This window comes from Wallemia mellicola, assembly GCF_000263375.1.
Source record: "Wallemia mellicola CBS 633.66 unplaced genomic scaffold WALSEscaffold_9, whole genome shotgun sequence".
Taxonomy (NCBI): Eukaryota; Fungi; Basidiomycota; class Wallemiomycetes; order Wallemiales; family Wallemiaceae; genus Wallemia; species Wallemia mellicola.
In genome coordinates this window covers 238,675-255,850 of record NW_006531966.1, presented here as the reverse complement: position 1 = coordinate 255,850, position 17,176 = coordinate 238,675, and the positions used below count along the sequence as shown (strand labels likewise).

The following is a 17,176-nucleotide window of genomic DNA, read 5'->3' as shown; positions in this document are numbered from 1 at the left end:
GTCCATGCAAACATACATGCTACAGGATTAGTAGAGGTGTTTAGACCCTGCTCATGTTGCCTAAAATGACGCGACTGTGCCATGATCAGCTTCAGTTAAGAGCGTCTTTCCGTCACTTGTTATCAATTTAGATGGCATCATTCCAATACGGGCGAACCCTTGGGCAAGGACATCAGACTGAACGTTGCTGTCGTAGTTCGTTATGGGTCCATACAGACCTATTGGAGGATTTTATTGCCATTGCGACCATACCATCAATATGTCTATGTTCCAAAATAATACCAACTGTTCTCGATAGTCACCAAACGCGTGTCTAGTGATTATAATAGGCTTAATCCATCCAGGTATGAGGTTCGAAATGATCTTAACACTATTGATGCTCTTTTGACGTTCCACGAACTACATTGCTTATTATCTATCTCAGTCGAGGATTTCCACATTTGTTTTAGTTTGAATCCATCAATTCATTTCTCATTGTTGCAATTTTACAGCGACATTGAATTCATTGGTCTCATTGGATGCTTCAAATGTCACCTTATTATCCATTGCATCTCGATTGAGTGTACAAACTTAGTACCAGATAACAATATCTATGGAGGAACCAATTGTCGAGTATAATCGACCAGACTGATAGCATCATTCCATCTCAACGAGGTTTACAATTTAATTGAGTGCTTTGATTATAGATTGACTTGACATTTCTCGATGTTGATCGGGAGATAAGCTGGGGTAGTTTACTAGGCAGACGTTTGTGTAGCCAAGATAATATTAGTTAACTGCTTTAATATCATAAAAAACGCGTAGAAATTTATAAAACGCGGTTGTTGAAGTTTGATAGACTCTTGACTCTGAATTTCAAATGCCATGGAACTAATAAAATTGATTTTGATTTATTTGATAAAAAAGAACGATAAAAATAATTTAAATTTGCTTAATTTCATAACAAAATTGATTCTACAGGTGCGTTTATACTATGAATTAGCTATTATCTTATAGAGCTTCTAGAATGACAAAGTCGACCTAAGCTGGAGAGAGTACTTGGCTCAACTTGGCGACCTCGATGTTGATATCTACTACGAGTTCCTTGACTTTGTTAGTGTGGCTTCTTATGACGTAACATCCATCTTTAACTATTCTAGCCTAACAAACTAACGAGTATAAGCGAATTTGATGACTTCTACGCTTCTCTAGAATTACTAATCCAACCAAGTCAAGATGGCTTCTACGATTCGCAGCAAATCGATCCATTTAGTTTGTTTGGTTTATTCGTCAGACAATCGTTAATGTTGAAGAACAATCTCTCATTCAAAGGTAATCTAGAACTATTTGAGGCCTTTCTAGATTACGTCAATAATAAGAGTCCATCTATACCAAAACTATCAAGTAATAGCAACAACAATGACGACGATCACGATGAGATCTTGCAAAATAAAGTTAAGACATTCGACAACTTCCTCACCTCTAATAATCTCGGTGATATACATAAAGGAAATGAAAACTTGCGGAAATTTTTCGACTACAGATCAACCAATTTCAATGACGTGGTTGGCATAGGATCACACCAGCATGCTTTATTATCGCTGGCAAGCTTCTATTACTCAAACAACCTCATTGAAGAATCTAGCAGATTACTCAATGAAGCGATCATCATTTCTAGAATATCGAAGGATTTAGAGACACTTGAAAAGTCGATAAAATTAAGACGTTTACTCGGAAACCAAAAAACTTGTGTCGACATCTACAAGTCCTCAACAGAGGATCTCACCATAATGGATGAATTGAACGACATAAAGTTGTCTCTTAATCAAGTGAGTGTGATCGTCCTCTTGATGGCTGCTCTTTCTGACTATTTTAAGGGAGATAAATTATCAGACTTATTTATACGCTCAACAAGAGCTCTTATACGCTTAGAGGAGAACACCGTCCAGGATAAAGTAGATGCATCTCTCCAAACATGGTCAACTATAAATGCAATTTTGTGGGATATGGCTGGTTAGTTAACTTTAGATATGTTACAGTATTCTCATACTCTCTCAGGCGTCAAATCAATTAGAGATATCTACCAAGATCTGTCACTAAAAGGTGAAACCTGGCATACGTCAGCTCAGTTAACTTGTCGTATAAATATTGCCCATCAGTATTCCCAAAATGGAGAATACGCGTCGGCTCTAGATTGTCTCTTTAACCAGAAACTCTTAAGTGAGATTAACTTGAGTGATTACACAATATGGGCTAATGCGATCTGGTCTGTACTCAAGCAACGTTCAGATAGATTGTAAGTAGTATTTAGACGTTTTAAGTCACTCAACTGGTCCACAGGGACAGACAATGGACTGGTCCTGATGTCGAATCTTCAAATGATCAAGAGATGGTCAATAAGATAGAGTCGCTCATAGGCAATTCAGTAGAAAACGATGTAAGCTTATGTTTGCTTCTGTCGACTATGTCTCATCAATTTTACTCTAGGGCAACAGAGATCTTGCACTTGAGCAACTTCTATTGTCATACAAAATGGCTGACGACCGTCAATATTTGAAGTTGAAACTCAAAGCCCAATTAGAGCTAGCTGGATTTGAAACACGATACAATTATGGCGTAAATATGTCATCAAATGAGGATGATTTACTAGCCAGAGCTCTGAATTCTTCAGATAAGCAAATTGAAGCTCGAGCTTGTGTGATATATGCTGAGAAAGCAATAAATGACGGTTGTAGGTGTCACTTTGAATTCAAAAGTGTTCTAATAGCAATCGATAGCACTCAAACTTGCAAAAGACTTACTCTTACGCGCACAAGGAGTTTATGAAAAGTTGGAAGATATCACATCTCAATCGGACTGTATATACTCTCTTATAGGTGTACTAGAGAATCTCTCTGAGGATGTCAACAATTGGGTGGAACGCCTACTTGATTTAGAGAACATGGATATCAAACAAAACGACCTAATTGAAAAGAAAGTACGCTCATTGGTTCAACATTGGGGTATAATTATATCATTAAGAGCATAAATATGCATGTATTATTATTAAATAAGTTATTTCATTTCATTTCTTTTATTGCAAGTTCAACACGCTTTTGAGTTTTTTCATCCAAGTTGAACGATTTCACGTAATCTTTGAATGCAAACAATAAAATAGATAACGCATTTTGGATTTCTTGAACGCGTGTTGAATATTCCTTCAAATGGTTTGAATTTTTGGTTAATTTTTCTAAATCAATTTGTAATTCTTCGTATGTTAATAAAGTTGATGTAACCTCATGAATTACTTGCGGTATATTGTGTTGAATAAGACCAAATTCATCCTCTTGTATAGATGCAGCACCGAGATAAGCCAAACCGAGTGAACAAAGTGAAACTAATTTAATATCTGGTGCTAATAATCTAATTTTAGCATTAACGTTAGATTCCTCATTACCATAGATCGAATTTTTGAGTGTTTTGACTATCTCCGGTGATAGTATTTTATCAAATCCAATACCTTGATCAGCTGGAACGTTTTCAGTTTGCTTTGAAAACATAGATGCTTTCTTGTCGACTTGTACATCCGCTATGAAGTTGTCTACCGTTGATTTAGGATTACGTTTGAATATTTCTTGATTATCTACAACTCGCAATTTACTGCTGCTTGTAGTAGCGTCAGGTGTACTATTAACAACTGTTGGGGTTTTATTGGTTGGAACACCCTTCGTTAACACCTTCGTACGTCCTTCAACGAGCTCTTGTACAGCAACAGAAAGGATTTTATCCCATGATGATGGCTTCCTGTGTATATCCTTGTATACTTCTTGACGGCGTTCTTGACTACTCGAGAACACCTTCACGAATTCTAAATACGCAAAATATTTGTAGTAGAAGTCGGTAGATTGCATTCCACTTATGAGACAATCTGTTGGATTTGGGGCTATCTTTGAGATAATAATTGGATGAACACTGTAGATATCGAACAATGTGTTTGTAACTTCCCAAGACGACACTAAACCTAATGCGAATACTGTAGTGCGTAAGACTAATCCGAAGGTGACATTATTTTGACGTAAAAGTGTGAATAAGTGTGGTCTATAAGATATATTAGTTGGGAAGAATAGAAATAGACAAACTAACCTAAATGTAGCCAAAGAAAGGCTTGCTACTGTCCTATAAATTGATTTCTTGGTGAGGAGATAGCTCGAAAGCACGGTGAGAACAACAATGAGGGCGAATTTCATAGCCATAGGAACATTCCTTTTGAGATGCGATTGTGCTCTTGATGAAATAGACGATGACTGATAGGCATATTAGTTAGACCAGTGATGAATGAAATGAAGGTGACCCACAAGATTAGATGGGAATCTAGTGACAAAGCGATCATTCCAAAGTTGACGGAGAGCGTATACAGCGCCTAGTAAAGCTGCATTTAAGAAGAGGAATATAAAACGCTCATTGAATTGCCATCCACGACGTCTAAACGATTGATTAGATGATAATTGGACTCAATCAAGACTCACATGTGGGATGTGAAGGGTGTGAACCCAGCTTCGTCCTCGTATGCACTCAGGCAAGAGATATAGACAGCGCCATATGCAATTGCAGAGAATGCATAGGTTACTGCAAGATTGTATGTCTTCTGATCGAGGAGGAGTGCTTTAAGGTGTTTAGAAGGGCCAACTGGAGCAGGTTGAGACTTTGCTGATTGTTTTGTGAGTGAATACGCGTTGTTGACATAGAAGAACGAACTTAGAAGGGCCAATTTACGGGTTATAATGACCGGAATATCTGCTAGTATGAAAGCTAATAGAGCAAATAATATTCTCTGTAATCCAAATGGTGATAAAATAATGCCTATTAGGTTTCTACTGTTAGTTTGTCGACAATTGAGAAAACAGACGCACTGAAGCCGTCTCTAACGTTTGAAGTAGATAATGCAAAAATAGCTATCTTAGATACCAATGAGAGCACTAATACACGGCTCATACGCTTCCGCAAAACGAGCTGTGGTTTCTCAGCGGATGATATATGGATATACGGTATACAAACCTTGCAGAGTGTGGCATATGTCGTATTAGATACACCACTATCTGGTTTCCGTATCGTCAATTTCGAAGCTGGCCTGGCCTGCATTTCAATCTTGGGAGTCGACGACCAAGATAGAATGTTATGAGGAAACCTTACAATATCGACGATAGTTTTGTAGATAACTTCGGGAGAATACATTTAGACGATAAACCGCTCCCTAGAACCCCTCCAGCGCCTCCTTTACCACCACGTCCTAGCAAAAGTGTATACACTAGCAGTAAACCTAATTCAGCATTCGATAAGCCTCAGATAAGCTTTCCGACGCCTTATTATCGTGGAGAGCCAATTAAAGCGCGTGGGTGTAGATTTATGATATCAACATTACTTAATCGGTAAAGCAGAACAACAGATATCAACTCCTAAGGCAAAAGCTAGACATTCAGAGGGTTCATTGGTTATACAATCTACAAAGACGCCACCTCATTCACCGGCAAAGCCCAACGGTTTTCCTACTAGTCCATCAGAGAAACCTCACAGCGAGCAATGGTGGGTATATTGTCATATTTGATCATCTCTGATGAGGCGCCACTAGCCACGGTATAACTAAGCAAGCTAAACGCTGCACACGACGCGTCAAAAGCATGAATAGTGAGACATTACCGCGGTTTTGTCATCAGCATTCGAAAGATATCCTAGCCCAGAAGGGATATTACAACACGCGAGGAGATTGGATAGCATTTGAAGGTGTGTCCATCCATTTCAATCGATTTCTTAGCTCAAATCGAACGAAGATTGGATACCACGACATTTATCGTCATATACTCAGATACAGCTACGGGTGTTAATGGAGAAGCCTATATCAGCAACTGATGCACCTGGTTATATCTACGTATACACTCTTAGTGGTTCTACTACAGTAACACATGTCGAGTATAAGATAGGTCGGACTAACAATATAAACAGACGACTAGATAGCTGGAGCAAGCAATGTAATAGAGAACTAGTACTGCGTCAGCATTTCCCAACTTCAGTAGCTCCTTCTTCGCGCTTGCTGACGACATTTGCGGTTGATCCGAAAATACAATGCGTATATGTGAATAGATTGGAGAGTGAGTGGATGTCAAAAACAGTAGAGTAATCTAAAAGTTATAGGGCTGATTCACCTCGAATTGAGTGAATACAACGACATAGAGCAGCAGATCTGCAAAGAATGCGGGTGTAAACACAAGGAAATATTCAGATTGCGAAGAATGCAGACAAGGCAGGGTACAGAATTTGAAGGGCTGATCCGACCAATGATAGAAAAATGGAATGCATATGTAGCTAGATGCTGTTAATAGATTATTACTCTATTGTACTATATAGATGGTTAGTAAAAGTTGTTAAAATAAGAAATCGTCTATTCAGTAGCGGTTGGGTTTCTGAGGCCCACCATTAAGCGTTGTCGGCTCATTTAACGTCAGCGCCCAGTGCTATACTTCATCCTCTAGACAGTTTTCTAGATTTACTTACATCGAAGTTCAGTTGAAAGAGTGAAAGTCAGCTTCCTTGGTTATATACGATCAAAAAAATAAAAAATGCCACCAAATTCTAAAGTAGAGAACGAGGATGAGGAGCAGGGTTTACAAGCTATCGTTTTCGCTGACTCATTCAATGCCCGTTTCAAGCCATTAACAGACAAGAAGCCTAGAGTGAGTAGTTCCTCACTATAGCGTGCATCTAACAACTCATTAGTGTCTCCTACCACTTGTTAATGTCCCCATGTTAGCTTGGACACTCGAGTCTTTGGCTGCTGCTGGAATACGCCATGTCTTCTTGTTTACATGCACACACGCAGATCAAATAAAGGAGTGGTTGAAGTGGGTGATATCATTAGATACATTATATACCTAACAGTCAATCAAGGAAGTCTCATTTCTCATCTGCCTTGTCTACTCTCGCCGTTACACCTATCGTATCAACAACAAGTGTAAGCGCAGGTGACGCTATTAGAGAACTCGACGCAAAACAATTGATTAGAACGGACTTTGTCCTTATTTCTGGCGACGTCGTTTCTACAATCGACATACAGAAGATTGTCGACGAACACAAAGAGCGCAGAAAGACAAACAAAGACGCTATTATGACCATGGTCACGAAAAGAGTTGGCGCCAGTCATCGTTTGAGGTGTGTGCTTCTTATTTGATAAGTTTAGCTAATAACATACATCCAAGACCTCCAGCTGAATCACCTGTTTTCGTTATAGACCCTTCAAATAACCAGCTACACTCCTACACTACCTTAGCACACCCTTCATTATCTTCAAGTGCAACCCACAAGCGCGTTAACATCCCTTCAGAAGCACTTGAAGCCGCAGAATTGCAAATTAGAAATGATCTCGCAGATTGTTACATTGATATCTGCTCTGTTGACGTCTTGCTTCTCTTCACCGAGAATTTCGATTACCAGGACCTCCGTTTAGATTTCATTAATGGTATTTTAACGTCAGACCTTCTCGGTAAAACGATACATATGCATACAATTGAGGATGAAACTGGTGGATACGCTGGTAGAGTCATGGATGGTAGAAGTTACGATGCGATTAGCAAAGATATCATTTCAAGGTGGACCTACCCTATGGTCCCAGACGAATCAATGCCAGATTCAGAAAGACTTCATCACCAACGTGGACACAGATACTTTGGTAAAGATAATGTGCAGATTGGTGAATCAGCTTCAATTAGCGTTTGTTCAGTTATAGGATCACAATCGAAGTTGAGCGATAAATCTAAAATTGAGAGATCAGTTATTGGTCAGTCTGTCCAAATTGGTGAATCATCGAGAATCTCTCATTCATATATTTGGAACAAAGCTTCAATTGGCAATAGCTGCGATATTAGTGAGAGTATTATAGCTGAAAGCGCACGTATTGGCGATCAAGTCATCATCTCTAATGGTTGCTTCGTTGGCGAAAACGTTACTATTGCTTCTGGGACGAAGTTGCCGCCATTTACTCGTGTCGGTACAACGAGATGGAATCAAGAGGAAGAAGACGAAGAAGATGAAGCAGAGAAAGGTGAGTATTCAGCATATTATATGTCAATTGCTAACGTTTTCCTAGAAGAAAGATTGAAGATACTCGGAGAGGAGTCAAACGGATACTTGTGGCCATCCGACAAGGTTGATATGCAAATTGACGAGATAGATTCTGACGACGAGGAAGATGAAGACTTCCAGTTATCTATGAAATACTCTAGAATGGGTGCTAGACCACCATCACCTGCATTGTCGACATCTTCATCCCTTTCCACAATCTCAAACGGCGGCTCAGACGAAGAGAACGACGACGACGAAGATGATATCAACGACGCTGTCGAGGGTCTCACACTTGAAAACGCTGGTAAGGTCGGAGCGGCAGCTGATTTCTCCCATGAATGTGTCCAATCTCTTGAAAGAGCTTTCGAGGAGGGCCACACATCTGAGAATGCCGCTATAGAACTAAAGACTTTGAGGATGGCTTCAAATGTACAACTTTCCCAAGTAAGGAAGGTAGTCATCGATTTCTGTATGTCGAGAATATCAACTACTGATGGCCAGCCAGTCAAGGCGGTCGAGGCAGTCTTTGGAAGATGGGCACAATTGGTTATTGAAATGACAAAAGAAGATCAAAGTCAGGCTATACTCATCGCACAAGAATATTGCGCTAGACATCCACAAAGTCATTTATCAATCTTCTTGGCTGTTTTGCGTATATTCTACGAATACGAAATTGCATCAGAAGAGGCTATCTTCGCATGGTATAAGTCTCAACCAGCTCGTGGAGAAAGTGAATCAGATATGAGAGTATTATGGGAGAAGTCAAGAAGGTTCATTGAAGCATTACTCGAAGCAGACAGTGAGAGTGAGGAAGAAGAATCTGATTAAGATATTTATGCATACTTTTTTATTTTCAAATCACGCGTGTTTTATTTGATTTATCAAAGGAAGAAAATGCAAGTTTTTATTACTCGTACAACAAATAAATAAAGTGAAAATGACTAAATCTAAGCCTTTGAGCTTGAGAACTTGGTGACAGACTTGGTTCCTTCTGAAATGGCGTGCTTTGAAAGTTCACCAGGGAGGATAAGACGAACAGAAGTTTGGATTTCACGTGATGAAATGGTTGATTTCTTGTTGTATGAGGCAAGCTTTGATGCTTCTGAGGCGATTCTCTCGAAAAGGTCATTGACGAATGAGTTAAGAACGCTCATAGCCTTGTTTGAAATACCGGTATCTGGGTGAACTTGCTTCAAGACCTTGTAAATGTATGAAGAGTAGGTTTCTTTACGTGACTTGTTTGACTTCTTCTTATCACTGTCTGGCTTTGGGGCCTTTGCGGTCTTCTTACCACCTTCTTGTGGTTGCTTGGTAGCTGAGGCTGGAGCCTTACCGGCGGTTGAAACTGGCTTCTTTTCTGCTGATTTTGGTGCCATTGTTGATTATTTGATAGAGACTTGGTTGATGAGAATGAACAGTGAATTAAGACGCGTTAAATAGTTCAGAGAATTTGGAACGTGAATTCAATCATCAAATCATAAATCCGGAGAGGGCGACACTAAAATCGTTGATCCAAAAATAAATAATAAGGATGATGATACAAAAATTATATCAAAATATTCCTCTAAATTTAAGCTATTAGATTATATAATTTTTATTCCAATTCCTCTATTACACACTCTTTTACACTACTCAGATCACAGATCAGATCATGCGCGTCTCAGAATCACCAAACGCGTCTGATTTGATCGCGCGCTGTTTAAATAGCTGTCTTGTTTTGCTGCTTTTTACTCATCAACTACAAACTACAACTACAAAGTAAAAATGTCTCAACAAGTCGGCGGTAAATCAGGTGGAAAGTCAGGTGGTAAAGCAGGTGCTCTCGACGCAGGTCGCTCTCGTTCTTCAAAGGCCGGTCTCCAATTCCCAGTCGGTCGTATTCACAGACATTTGAAGAACGGTAACTACGCACAACGTATTGGTGCTGGTGCTCCAGTTTACCTTGCTGCTGTCCTCGAATACCTTGCAGCTGAAATTCTCGAATTAGCTGGTAACGCTGCCCGTGACAACAAGAAGTCTCGTATCATTCCACGTCACTTGCAATTAGCCATCAGAAACGATGATGAACTTAACAAGCTCCTCGGTCACGTAACAATCTCACAAGGTGGTGTCATTCCAAACATCCACACCGAACTTCTCCCATCAAAGACCAAGAAGGGTGAAGGCATTGACTCACAAGACCTTTAAGTTTAGATTATCGCTTATTTAACTCGTGTATTTGTACATTAACTATATACTTATTTCCTTGACTATCCAAATATGTCTGAACTTGAAGCCATTGATTAAGAAGTAACTTGTGTTTTTAAGTAAACATGTGCATAAAATCTTGCCATTCTGTGAAGTTATCTGATAAGATCGATTCTTATTCATAATCACATCTGCAGGATTACCACCAGAAGATAGGTTTTGCGAGCTTTCAAATAGTTACTCGTTGAATTACTTACTATACACTACCATATTCTATGAATGCAAATATCTATCAATAAATTACAATACTAATTGTCGACATCCATCAACGCGTCTAATTCACCCAATCCGTCCATTTCTTGTAACATGAAATCAACGACATAACTCTCCATAACCATTCTGTCAGCACGTAAAAAGTGTCTCTCAGTGTACGGTATTAAACCTTCAATAATCTCCTTCAAAGATGCGCTTTCATCTGCGCTCTTTACTTTCCTCTTGTTGCTCTCATCAGCTTGTATAGTGTGTGGTACGAATTCACCAGTGTTTGGATCAATGGATGGGTCTGCAACCTTATCCAAATCGCTCTGTCTAGCCTCCTCGAAAGATTTTCTAATTTCAATAGATGATTTCAACTTTAAGAGCGCGTGGAGGACTCTTTGGGCAACAGGTGATGTCTTGTTGTTAGCATTCCATGAACGAATATGAACGAAAAGTTTCCTCAAATCGTTACTATCTAATTCTTTGATGGCACCATCAACAGCTACGTGACCTGTAATCGACTTGCCGTCACTTTCATCATTTACTGTGCTAAAAAGTTGATACAATCTGCGTGGTTGGTTCATTTCAATAGCGAGTGAGATAGCAGCTTTGTAGTCTTTCAGTTGGACATAATTACTGAAATCTTGCTCTCTCATAACAACATGTTCGCGTTCAGCTACTTTCTCAGTTTCTACTATCTCAGTAGAGTCTTTCCAGAATGTCAGTAGACTGTCTCCACCACCAGAAACACAGTAGGTATTATCTGGACTCAAATCTAATGCCCAAACCTTGAGTATATACGTCAGAAACTATATTTCGTAAAGTAGTACACTCACCTTATCCTCATGACCGTCTAAAGTTGCTACACATTCTTCTGTTTTGAGATTCCAGAGCTTGAGAAGACCATCAGCGGCGGATGTCATAAGTTGTTGTCCATTTGCCAAGAAACCAATGTCGAGTACACTGTTGCTGTGACCTTCCAGTGTCTTTATACAGCTGAAGTCTTTCAAACTCCATATTTTGACACTTCTATCACCACCAGCAGTTGCTAAAACTCTATCGAAATCACTGAATTTGGCTGACCATACACCCCTCTTATGTGCTTTGAGGGTTGCTTTAAGGTTAATACTAGATCTCTTGGATTTACCATCAAATTGGATATCAAAGACCTTAGATGTACGATCTTGAGAACCTGAAGCTAGAAGCTTGTCATCCGGTGAAATATCCAGTGAATTGATGTCCTTGTCATGAATACGTTGAGTTATGTAGGAAGAAATTGAGATTGGTTCGTCATTCTCTTCAACTTCTTCCATACCTGCCAAGTCCCACAATTTAATCATACGATCTTGAGATGCGGAGATAGCGAATGCATTAGACCTTGGTGCAATCGCGATAGCACCGACTGCTTCACCGTGTCCATTTCCGATAGCTATACATTTAAATCTACCATTGAATCTCTTCCAAATTCTTACACTTCCGTCTTTAGATCCACTTAATAAGAGTTCCTTGCTTGGAATGGCCTTGACTGATAATATAGTATCAGTGTGACCATCTATTATCTGCTTTACAAATGGAAGACGTTGAGAATTGATAATAAATATTGAGGGTGAGTTTGTAGCTACTGCGACATCATCGTTAGAGACATAGCATGAACTGATAATTTGATCTGGATAACCAATGATATGGACATCGTCAGCATCACTTAGTGAGTGGAATGTAATAATCTGGTCATGCCCAATTGTGACTATCGCGGATGGAATGAGTAAGGCGTCTGCTAAACCACCAACACCATCATCGTCATCATTATTTTCGACTCTTGTGGATTTAACCACACCGCCCCCATAGTCTTTGATGAGCGAACCATCATCAATACTCCAAGTCTTCAAACCACCATCACCTGCGGTGAAAAATACCTCATCATCATCGAGAATTCCAACACTTTCGATTGAATTAAGAGTAGTTATTGTGCGTTGTAATTTCGGTGACTTTCCTGATAAAGACCATTTCAAGACGACTCTGTCACGTCCACCTGAAAGCAGAGTTTGTTGGTCTGAGGTTAAGGACAAACCTCTAACGATAGAAACGTGACCTTGTAAAACATGCTTTGGTTTTGGAGTTGATTTTGCGCTATTGTTTGATGCAGTAGCGTTTAAATCCCATATTCTGATCTGTGTATCTGTGCTTCCTGTGATCAACTCGATTGAGTTACCGATCTTCCTCCAGCAGATGGAAGAAACAGGACCACCATGGCCTCTGAATACGTGAGTGATGTACCCCCGTTTCACATCCCAGACCTTGACGATACCGTCGGCAGAACCAGATGCAATGAATGCCCCGGTGGAAGGTTCAGATGCGCTGACGAGTACGGGAGCGTCGTGTGACTTAGCGACGACTCTTATAGGTGCAAGGTAAGGACCCTCTTGCTTATCCAACGAGTAGAATTTCATGTTATTTGATCTCGAAAAAGTTATCAAAGTTTGGTGTGACCAGGATATCGAAGTGAGGTCTTCAGTATCAGACTTTGTTCTAGCTACCTCCTTAGCTAGTATCAAATCCGTTATGATAGCTTCACCATTCCTTGTAGTCGCTATGTATCGACCATCTTTTGTGATATCAACTTTGCCTCCAGTGTAGATTGGTCTGAAAGTTGATTCTGGACGGTAGCTAGTGACTGTTAGGGCTGTAGCAAATTGTATTATTCGCTTACGATGTTTTTATTCTCGCACTTGATGGTTCCATCTCAACGTTCAAAATGTTATTACCGAATAATTTACACTCACAAAAGGCTAATACGAAATTGAACAATGAATTCAAGGCCGTTATCTTATCTGGCTATGGTCAGAAGTGGGTTTCCTTCTCTAACACCGCTTAATATAACATATCTACCATACAGACTGTTCCCTTTAGTTGAAGCCACGCCAAAACCACTACTACCAGTAGGAAACGAGCCCGTTATCAGCTACGCACTTAAGTGGTGCGAAGACTCCGCCGTAAATGGTCCGTATTCCGTCTTCTTCACTCTCAAGACTAACAGTTATCCCTCAGATATACTCGTTTTATCACCTTCCTCCTTCTCAAACTATCTGTCTCCTTTTTTGCGCTCTTTTAACTCGGAAAATCTCCCAAATTCAACCAAATCGAAGCAAGAAGACTTACATATACGCTATGAAACAGTTGATGACGACGATTGCGCTAGCTGGGAAACTGCAGACTGGCTTAGACATTTCAAGGATGAGATTAAAACCGATTTCGTCGTCCTCCCATGCGATATCCTCCCACCAAAATCGCTTCCCTTATCAAAAGTATTAGAATCTTACAGGAGATCAAAGAGCAACACGCTCATCACTTCCCTTCATTACGAGAATAGTATAGATTACGGTAGCAGGGAAGGTCCATCTCGCTGTATTACGATATACGACCAGGAGAGTCAGACACTAATCATGCCAGCAAATGATGCAAACGATGCACTCGATTTACGTTCAAGGTTGCTCTGGGAGTACCCAAATCTCACGCTCAGCACTAAGTTGCTCGATGCGCATGTCTACGTCGTCAGGAGAAACGTCCTCGATTTGCTCACCGCTAGACCGGAAATTGCATCTATTAGAGAAGACCTTCTGCCCTGGTTGAGTAAATGGTCATACCAGAAGGCTCTTTACGATAAGTGGGGTAAAGGTGAGTTATTCGCATTTGTCAATACACTTCTCATTGTATATTAGCACTCAAAACCCAATCTGATCCTTTCGAGGATGCACTCGCACATAGCACTATGCAGACTCTCGAGAACGCCCCTGATAGAAAACCAAAACACACAGGTGACTACGCAAGTGCTGATAATGCCCACTCAGATGTACCACCAAACCAACGCATACGCGTTCAAACGCTCATACATAAGTCTGGTGATGGTTTCATAGCCAGAGCCAACACTCTGGGTGGTTACGCGGAAATGAACAGAGAGGTAAGTTTACTTTTTCCTTCCTTATTCTTGCTTATTGTCGAAGATCCTGCGCAGTCATAGACCAGTTCCACAAGCTGGAAAACCACCAGTCGCACCAGGATCATTAGTTAGTCAACCAGTGAAGATTGGAGAGAAGTCGCTCATTAAGATGAGTATAATTGGACGTAACGTGGAAATTGGTAAGGGATGTAAGATTATCGGGTGTATTATCGCAGACAATGTTGTTGTCAAAGACGGGTGAGTGATACTAGCAGTTCATACAATTAGCTAACCTAGAACTCAAAAGAGCCAAGTTGGACAATTGTGTTGTATGTGCTAGAGCAAAGGTTGGAGAGAGGGCTTCACTCACACTGTGCGATATTGGCGGTGACTCTGATATCATAGCCGATAGTAAGTGTTTGTATGATAGTAGATGATGATCTAACGAAAGTAAAGCACAAGCTAAGAATGAGAAGATATCTTTGGAAGAATAAGTTGAATAAGTCGTATAAGTCGCATAGATCGACTAGACTGAATAAATCGACCGTTCATGTAGCATTTGATGAAATATTTCTATTGAAATAGTAAAAACGATAAACTGAAGCTGAAAGAAGTAAAAGAATAAAGAATAAGATATAGATTACTTATAAATTAAATATTCTTACTCTCTGTCTAACGAAATAGCGACGCGTCAGCTCATCGTCTCCTTGAACCAAAATCGTCATGTCATTAACTGATAGCGACAATCTACCAGCTATACCAAATCTAGAATTACCGCAATCTGTCTTTATATTGCAATCAGAGAATTTATCACACCTCCACGAGGAAGCACATAAAACCTTATTAGCTGGTATTCAGAACGATGGTTAGTAATATCTTACCTATACATCACCTTACTAATAAAATAGAAATGGCACCGTTCGCTGCTACTCTACCAACCTCAATCCTACCAGAAAGAGACGCACTCGTCACTCAATTCTCGAAAGCAAACGACGCTGTTTTGAAGGAAATAGAGCAGTCTATCGCTCAAGCAACTGAGAATGAGGGTGAGAGTGAAATAAGTGAGGGTATTAGAAAGAGAGCTATGTATTACGCCAGAATTGGTGATAAATCAATGTCAATCGATTCAATAACAACCGCTATAGAGAAAACAGCAGGTATTGGTAGCAAAATCGATCTTACACTTACACTTATCAGACTTGGAATGTTCTTCAGTGATTTCAATCTCGTCGTTCAGAACATAGCTACTGCTAAGACTTTAGTAGAACAGGGCGGTGATTGGGATAGAAGAAACAGACTTAAAGTCTACATCGGTCTACATGCAGCTAGTATCCGTGACTTTAAACTTGCATCCACACAATTCTTGGACACTTTGTCCACTTTCACTTCCACAGAACTTATTAACTACGATCAATTCGTTATATACACTGTTATAGTCAGCGTTTTCGCATTAGATAGAGTGGACTTGAAGACTAAAGTTATCAACGCACCAGAAGTTGTTGCTTTGATGCACACCAAACCATTGATAAGAAACTTCGCTAACAGTCTTTATGATTGTGATTATGCTCTCCTTTTCAAATCTCTTGCAGAGATTGAAGAGACCTATCTCAAGCCATCTGTCTATCTCCACCAACATAGCAGATATTATACTCGTGAAATTAGAATAAGAGCTTACGCACAATTACTCGAGAGTTATAAATCACTTAATATTTCTTCACTCGCCAAGGCCTTTGGCGTTTCTGAAGAGTTCATTGATAAGGAATTCTCAAAACTCATCCCAGCTGGTAGACTGCATTGCGTTTTGGATAAAGTTACAAACGTTGTTGAATCAAATAGACCAGACTCCCGTAATAAGCAATATCAACAGGTCGTACAAAATGGTGATGTTTTACTCAACTCAATACAGAAATTAGCACGTGTTTTGAACTAAGGAAATGAAAATAATGCATGAAAATTGTTTTTTATATTGTGTTTATTTGCTAACGAACTAGTTTGATAGAGGTGGTAGGTTGATCCAACAACGACGCTAATGGCTTCGTTAGTGGCCTTTTTCTTCTTTTAAACTCAACACACACATCAATTTCATCAACTTCCTCCCAAGTTGTTTTGCCTTCTGCTACGAGTTTGTCTATGTCTTCGCTCGTGCAATGATCGAATGGTGATGGTTGTATTTTTTTAGGGTGAGCTTGGGTATTATATGAGTACTGTGAGTGGTATTGAAGAGGATGAGTAGGGTATTGCGAAGGGTATCTTTGTTGCTGATTGCCGTATGTATAACCATATGGGTATCTCTGATTATCTCCGTATTGTTGATAACGTTGGTATTGCAAGTATTGCTGGTATTCCTGATACTTTCTATACTTTTCATGCTGCTGCTGAACATAATACGCATTTTCAATTGGGTGCACAGGCTGAGCTTGGCCTGTCTGCATGAGGTAAACAGAGTTATAATCGTTTATCTCCCTCGCTGATGGTCTTCTCGATGCAGTTGGTAGACTTGGTGGGTTTATTGGCCTTTGTGACCGACTCTTTGTCGACGAGGTTTGTGTTTGTGTTTTTATCTTTGTGTGAGTGTTCGAAATGCTTGACTTAAGTGAATCAAGCTCTTGTTGTGATTTCTATGGGGCGTTATAAACTAATACTTTTTATATAAAGTTACCTACTTTGATGATATGCTCGAGGTTGATTATTTTATGCATCTTGTGCCATTTTGGATAGGGATTTTCATTC

The 17,176-nt window shown here is 39.8% G+C and overlaps 10 protein-coding genes across 10 annotated transcripts; 6 read left to right on the top strand and 4 right to left on the bottom strand.

Annotated features, from left to right (window-relative positions):
- The first annotated feature begins 844 nt into the window (after window positions 1-844).
- On the top strand, window positions 845-5,108 carry WALSEDRAFT_57456 (hypothetical protein). Its single transcript, XM_006958306.1, has 13 exons — window positions 845-960; window positions 1,006-1,092; window positions 1,140-1,992; window positions 2,038-2,275; window positions 2,320-2,416; window positions 2,467-2,710; window positions 2,757-4,056; window positions 4,102-4,262; window positions 4,314-4,440; window positions 4,485-4,665; window positions 4,714-4,818; window positions 4,869-4,970; window positions 5,016-5,108. The coding sequence occupies exons 1-7, from the start codon at window positions 865-867 to the stop codon at window positions 3,005-3,007; spliced, it is 1,866 nt and encodes a 621-aa protein (XP_006958368.1). The 5' UTR covers window positions 845-864; the 3' UTR covers window positions 3,008-4,056; window positions 4,102-4,262; window positions 4,314-4,440; window positions 4,485-4,665; window positions 4,714-4,818; window positions 4,869-4,970; window positions 5,016-5,108.
- On the bottom strand, window positions 2,990-5,108 carry WALSEDRAFT_60373 (hypothetical protein). The gene is made up of 6 exons (XM_006958307.1): window positions 5,014-5,108; window positions 4,869-4,968; window positions 4,485-4,818; window positions 4,314-4,440; window positions 4,102-4,262; window positions 2,990-4,056 (listed from the first exon to the last, which is right to left on the bottom strand). The coding sequence occupies exons 1-6, from the start codon at window positions 5,095-5,097 to the stop codon at window positions 3,039-3,041; spliced, it is 1,824 nt and encodes a 607-aa protein (XP_006958369.1). The 5' UTR covers window positions 5,098-5,108; the 3' UTR covers window positions 2,990-3,038.
- Window positions 5,109-5,117: 9 nt separating this feature from the next.
- On the top strand, window positions 5,118-6,329 carry WALSEDRAFT_68934 (DUF1766-domain-containing protein; the record flags this gene model as incomplete). Its single annotated transcript, XM_006958305.1, has 5 exons — window positions 5,118-5,347; window positions 5,391-5,538; window positions 5,585-5,736; window positions 5,784-6,101; window positions 6,145-6,329. Exons 1-5 carry the CDS (start codon window positions 5,134-5,136, stop codon window positions 6,327-6,329), a joined length of 1,017 nt encoding a protein of 338 aa, XP_006958367.1. The 5' UTR covers window positions 5,118-5,133.
- Window positions 6,330-6,556: 227 nt separating this feature from the next.
- On the top strand, window positions 6,557-8,896 carry WALSEDRAFT_45948 (nucleotide-diphospho-sugar transferase; the record flags this gene model as incomplete). The annotated part of the gene is made up of 5 exons (XM_006958304.1): window positions 6,557-6,683; window positions 6,727-6,851; window positions 6,898-7,158; window positions 7,206-8,047; window positions 8,093-8,896. The coding sequence occupies exons 1-5, from the start codon at window positions 6,570-6,572 to the stop codon at window positions 8,893-8,895; spliced, it is 2,145 nt and encodes a 714-aa protein (XP_006958366.1). The 5' UTR covers window positions 6,557-6,569.
- A 47-nt stretch (window positions 8,897-8,943) lies between these two features.
- WALSEDRAFT_60372 (histone-fold-containing protein) lies at window positions 8,944-9,514 on the bottom strand. Its single transcript, XM_006958303.1, has one exon. The coding sequence runs from the start codon at window positions 9,441-9,443 to the stop codon at window positions 9,015-9,017; it is 429 nt and encodes a 142-aa protein (XP_006958365.1). The 5' UTR covers window positions 9,444-9,514; the 3' UTR covers window positions 8,944-9,014.
- Window positions 9,515-9,820: 306 nt separating this feature from the next.
- WALSEDRAFT_32562 (histone 2A) lies at window positions 9,821-10,254 on the top strand (the record flags this gene model as incomplete). Its single annotated transcript, XM_006958302.1, has 1 exon — window positions 9,821-10,254. Exon 1 carries the CDS (start codon window positions 9,832-9,834, stop codon window positions 10,252-10,254), a length of 423 nt encoding a protein of 140 aa, XP_006958364.1. The 5' UTR covers window positions 9,821-9,831.
- Window positions 10,255-10,527: 273 nt separating this feature from the next.
- WALSEDRAFT_68930 (WD40 repeat-like protein) lies at window positions 10,528-13,251 on the bottom strand (the record flags this gene model as incomplete). Its single annotated transcript, XM_006958301.1, has 3 exons — window positions 10,528-11,300; window positions 11,349-13,176; window positions 13,220-13,251. The coding sequence occupies 3 exons, from the start codon at window positions 13,249-13,251 to the stop codon at window positions 10,563-10,565; spliced, it is 2,598 nt and encodes an 865-aa protein (XP_006958363.1). The 3' UTR covers window positions 10,528-10,562.
- Window positions 13,252-13,316: 65 nt separating this feature from the next.
- On the top strand, window positions 13,317-14,940 carry WALSEDRAFT_64295 (hypothetical protein; the record flags this gene model as incomplete). Its single annotated transcript, XM_006958300.1, has 7 exons — window positions 13,317-13,356; window positions 13,420-13,509; window positions 13,558-14,184; window positions 14,229-14,467; window positions 14,511-14,704; window positions 14,754-14,857; window positions 14,903-14,940. 7 exons carry the CDS (start codon window positions 13,317-13,319, stop codon window positions 14,938-14,940), a joined length of 1,332 nt encoding a protein of 443 aa, XP_006958362.1.
- Window positions 14,941-15,069: 129 nt separating this feature from the next.
- Window positions 15,070-16,391, top strand: WALSEDRAFT_45936 (PCI-domain-containing protein). The gene is made up of 2 exons (XM_006958299.1): window positions 15,070-15,311; window positions 15,355-16,391. The coding sequence occupies exons 1-2, from the start codon at window positions 15,170-15,172 to the stop codon at window positions 16,374-16,376; spliced, it is 1,164 nt and encodes a 387-aa protein (XP_006958361.1). The 5' UTR covers window positions 15,070-15,169; the 3' UTR covers window positions 16,377-16,391.
- A 42-nt stretch (window positions 16,392-16,433) lies between these two features.
- Window positions 16,434-17,145, bottom strand: WALSEDRAFT_64293 (hypothetical protein; the record flags this gene model as incomplete). Its single annotated transcript, XM_006958298.1, has 3 exons — window positions 16,434-16,472; window positions 16,522-17,064; window positions 17,110-17,145. 3 exons carry the CDS (start codon window positions 17,143-17,145, stop codon window positions 16,434-16,436), a joined length of 618 nt encoding a protein of 205 aa, XP_006958360.1.
- Window positions 17,146-17,176: the final 31 nt, after the last annotated feature.

What these genes read in the sequence shown, in the direction of transcription:
- WALSEDRAFT_57456 (XM_006958306.1), top strand. Translation starts at nt 865, where the DNA reads ATGGAACTAATAAAATTGATTTTGATTTATTTGATAAAAAAGAACGAT. An exon ending in ACTACGAGTTCCTTGACTTT is followed by an intron (nt 1,093 to 1,139) that starts GTTAGTGTGGCT and finishes TAACTATTCTAG; the next exon opens with CCTAACAAACTAACGAGTAT. An exon ending in GAAAGCAATAAATGACGGTT is followed by an intron (nt 2,711 to 2,756) that starts GTAGGTGTCACT and finishes AGCAATCGATAG; the next exon opens with CACTCAAACTTGCAAAAGAC.
- WALSEDRAFT_60373 (XM_006958307.1), bottom strand. Translation starts at nt 5,097, where the DNA reads ATGCAGGCCAGGCCAGCTTCGAAATTGACGATACGGAAACCAGATAGT. An exon ending in AAACGTTAGAGACGGCTTCA is followed by an intron (nt 4,819 to 4,868) that starts GTGCGTCTGTTT and finishes GAAACCTAATAG; the next exon opens with GCATTATTTTATCACCATTT. An exon ending in CTAGATTCCCATCTAATCTT is followed by an intron (nt 4,263 to 4,313) that starts GTGGGTCACCTT and finishes TATGCCTATCAG; the next exon opens with TCATCGTCTATTTCATCAAG.
- WALSEDRAFT_60372 (XM_006958303.1), bottom strand. Translation starts at nt 9,443, where the DNA reads ATGGCACCAAAATCAGCAGAAAAGAAGCCAGTTTCAACCGCCGGTAAG.
- WALSEDRAFT_45936 (XM_006958299.1), top strand. Translation starts at nt 15,170, where the DNA reads ATGTCATTAACTGATAGCGACAATCTACCAGCTATACCAAATCTAGAA. An exon ending in AGCTGGTATTCAGAACGATG is followed by an intron (nt 15,312 to 15,354) that starts GTTAGTAATATC and finishes CTAATAAAATAG; the next exon opens with AAATGGCACCGTTCGCTGCT.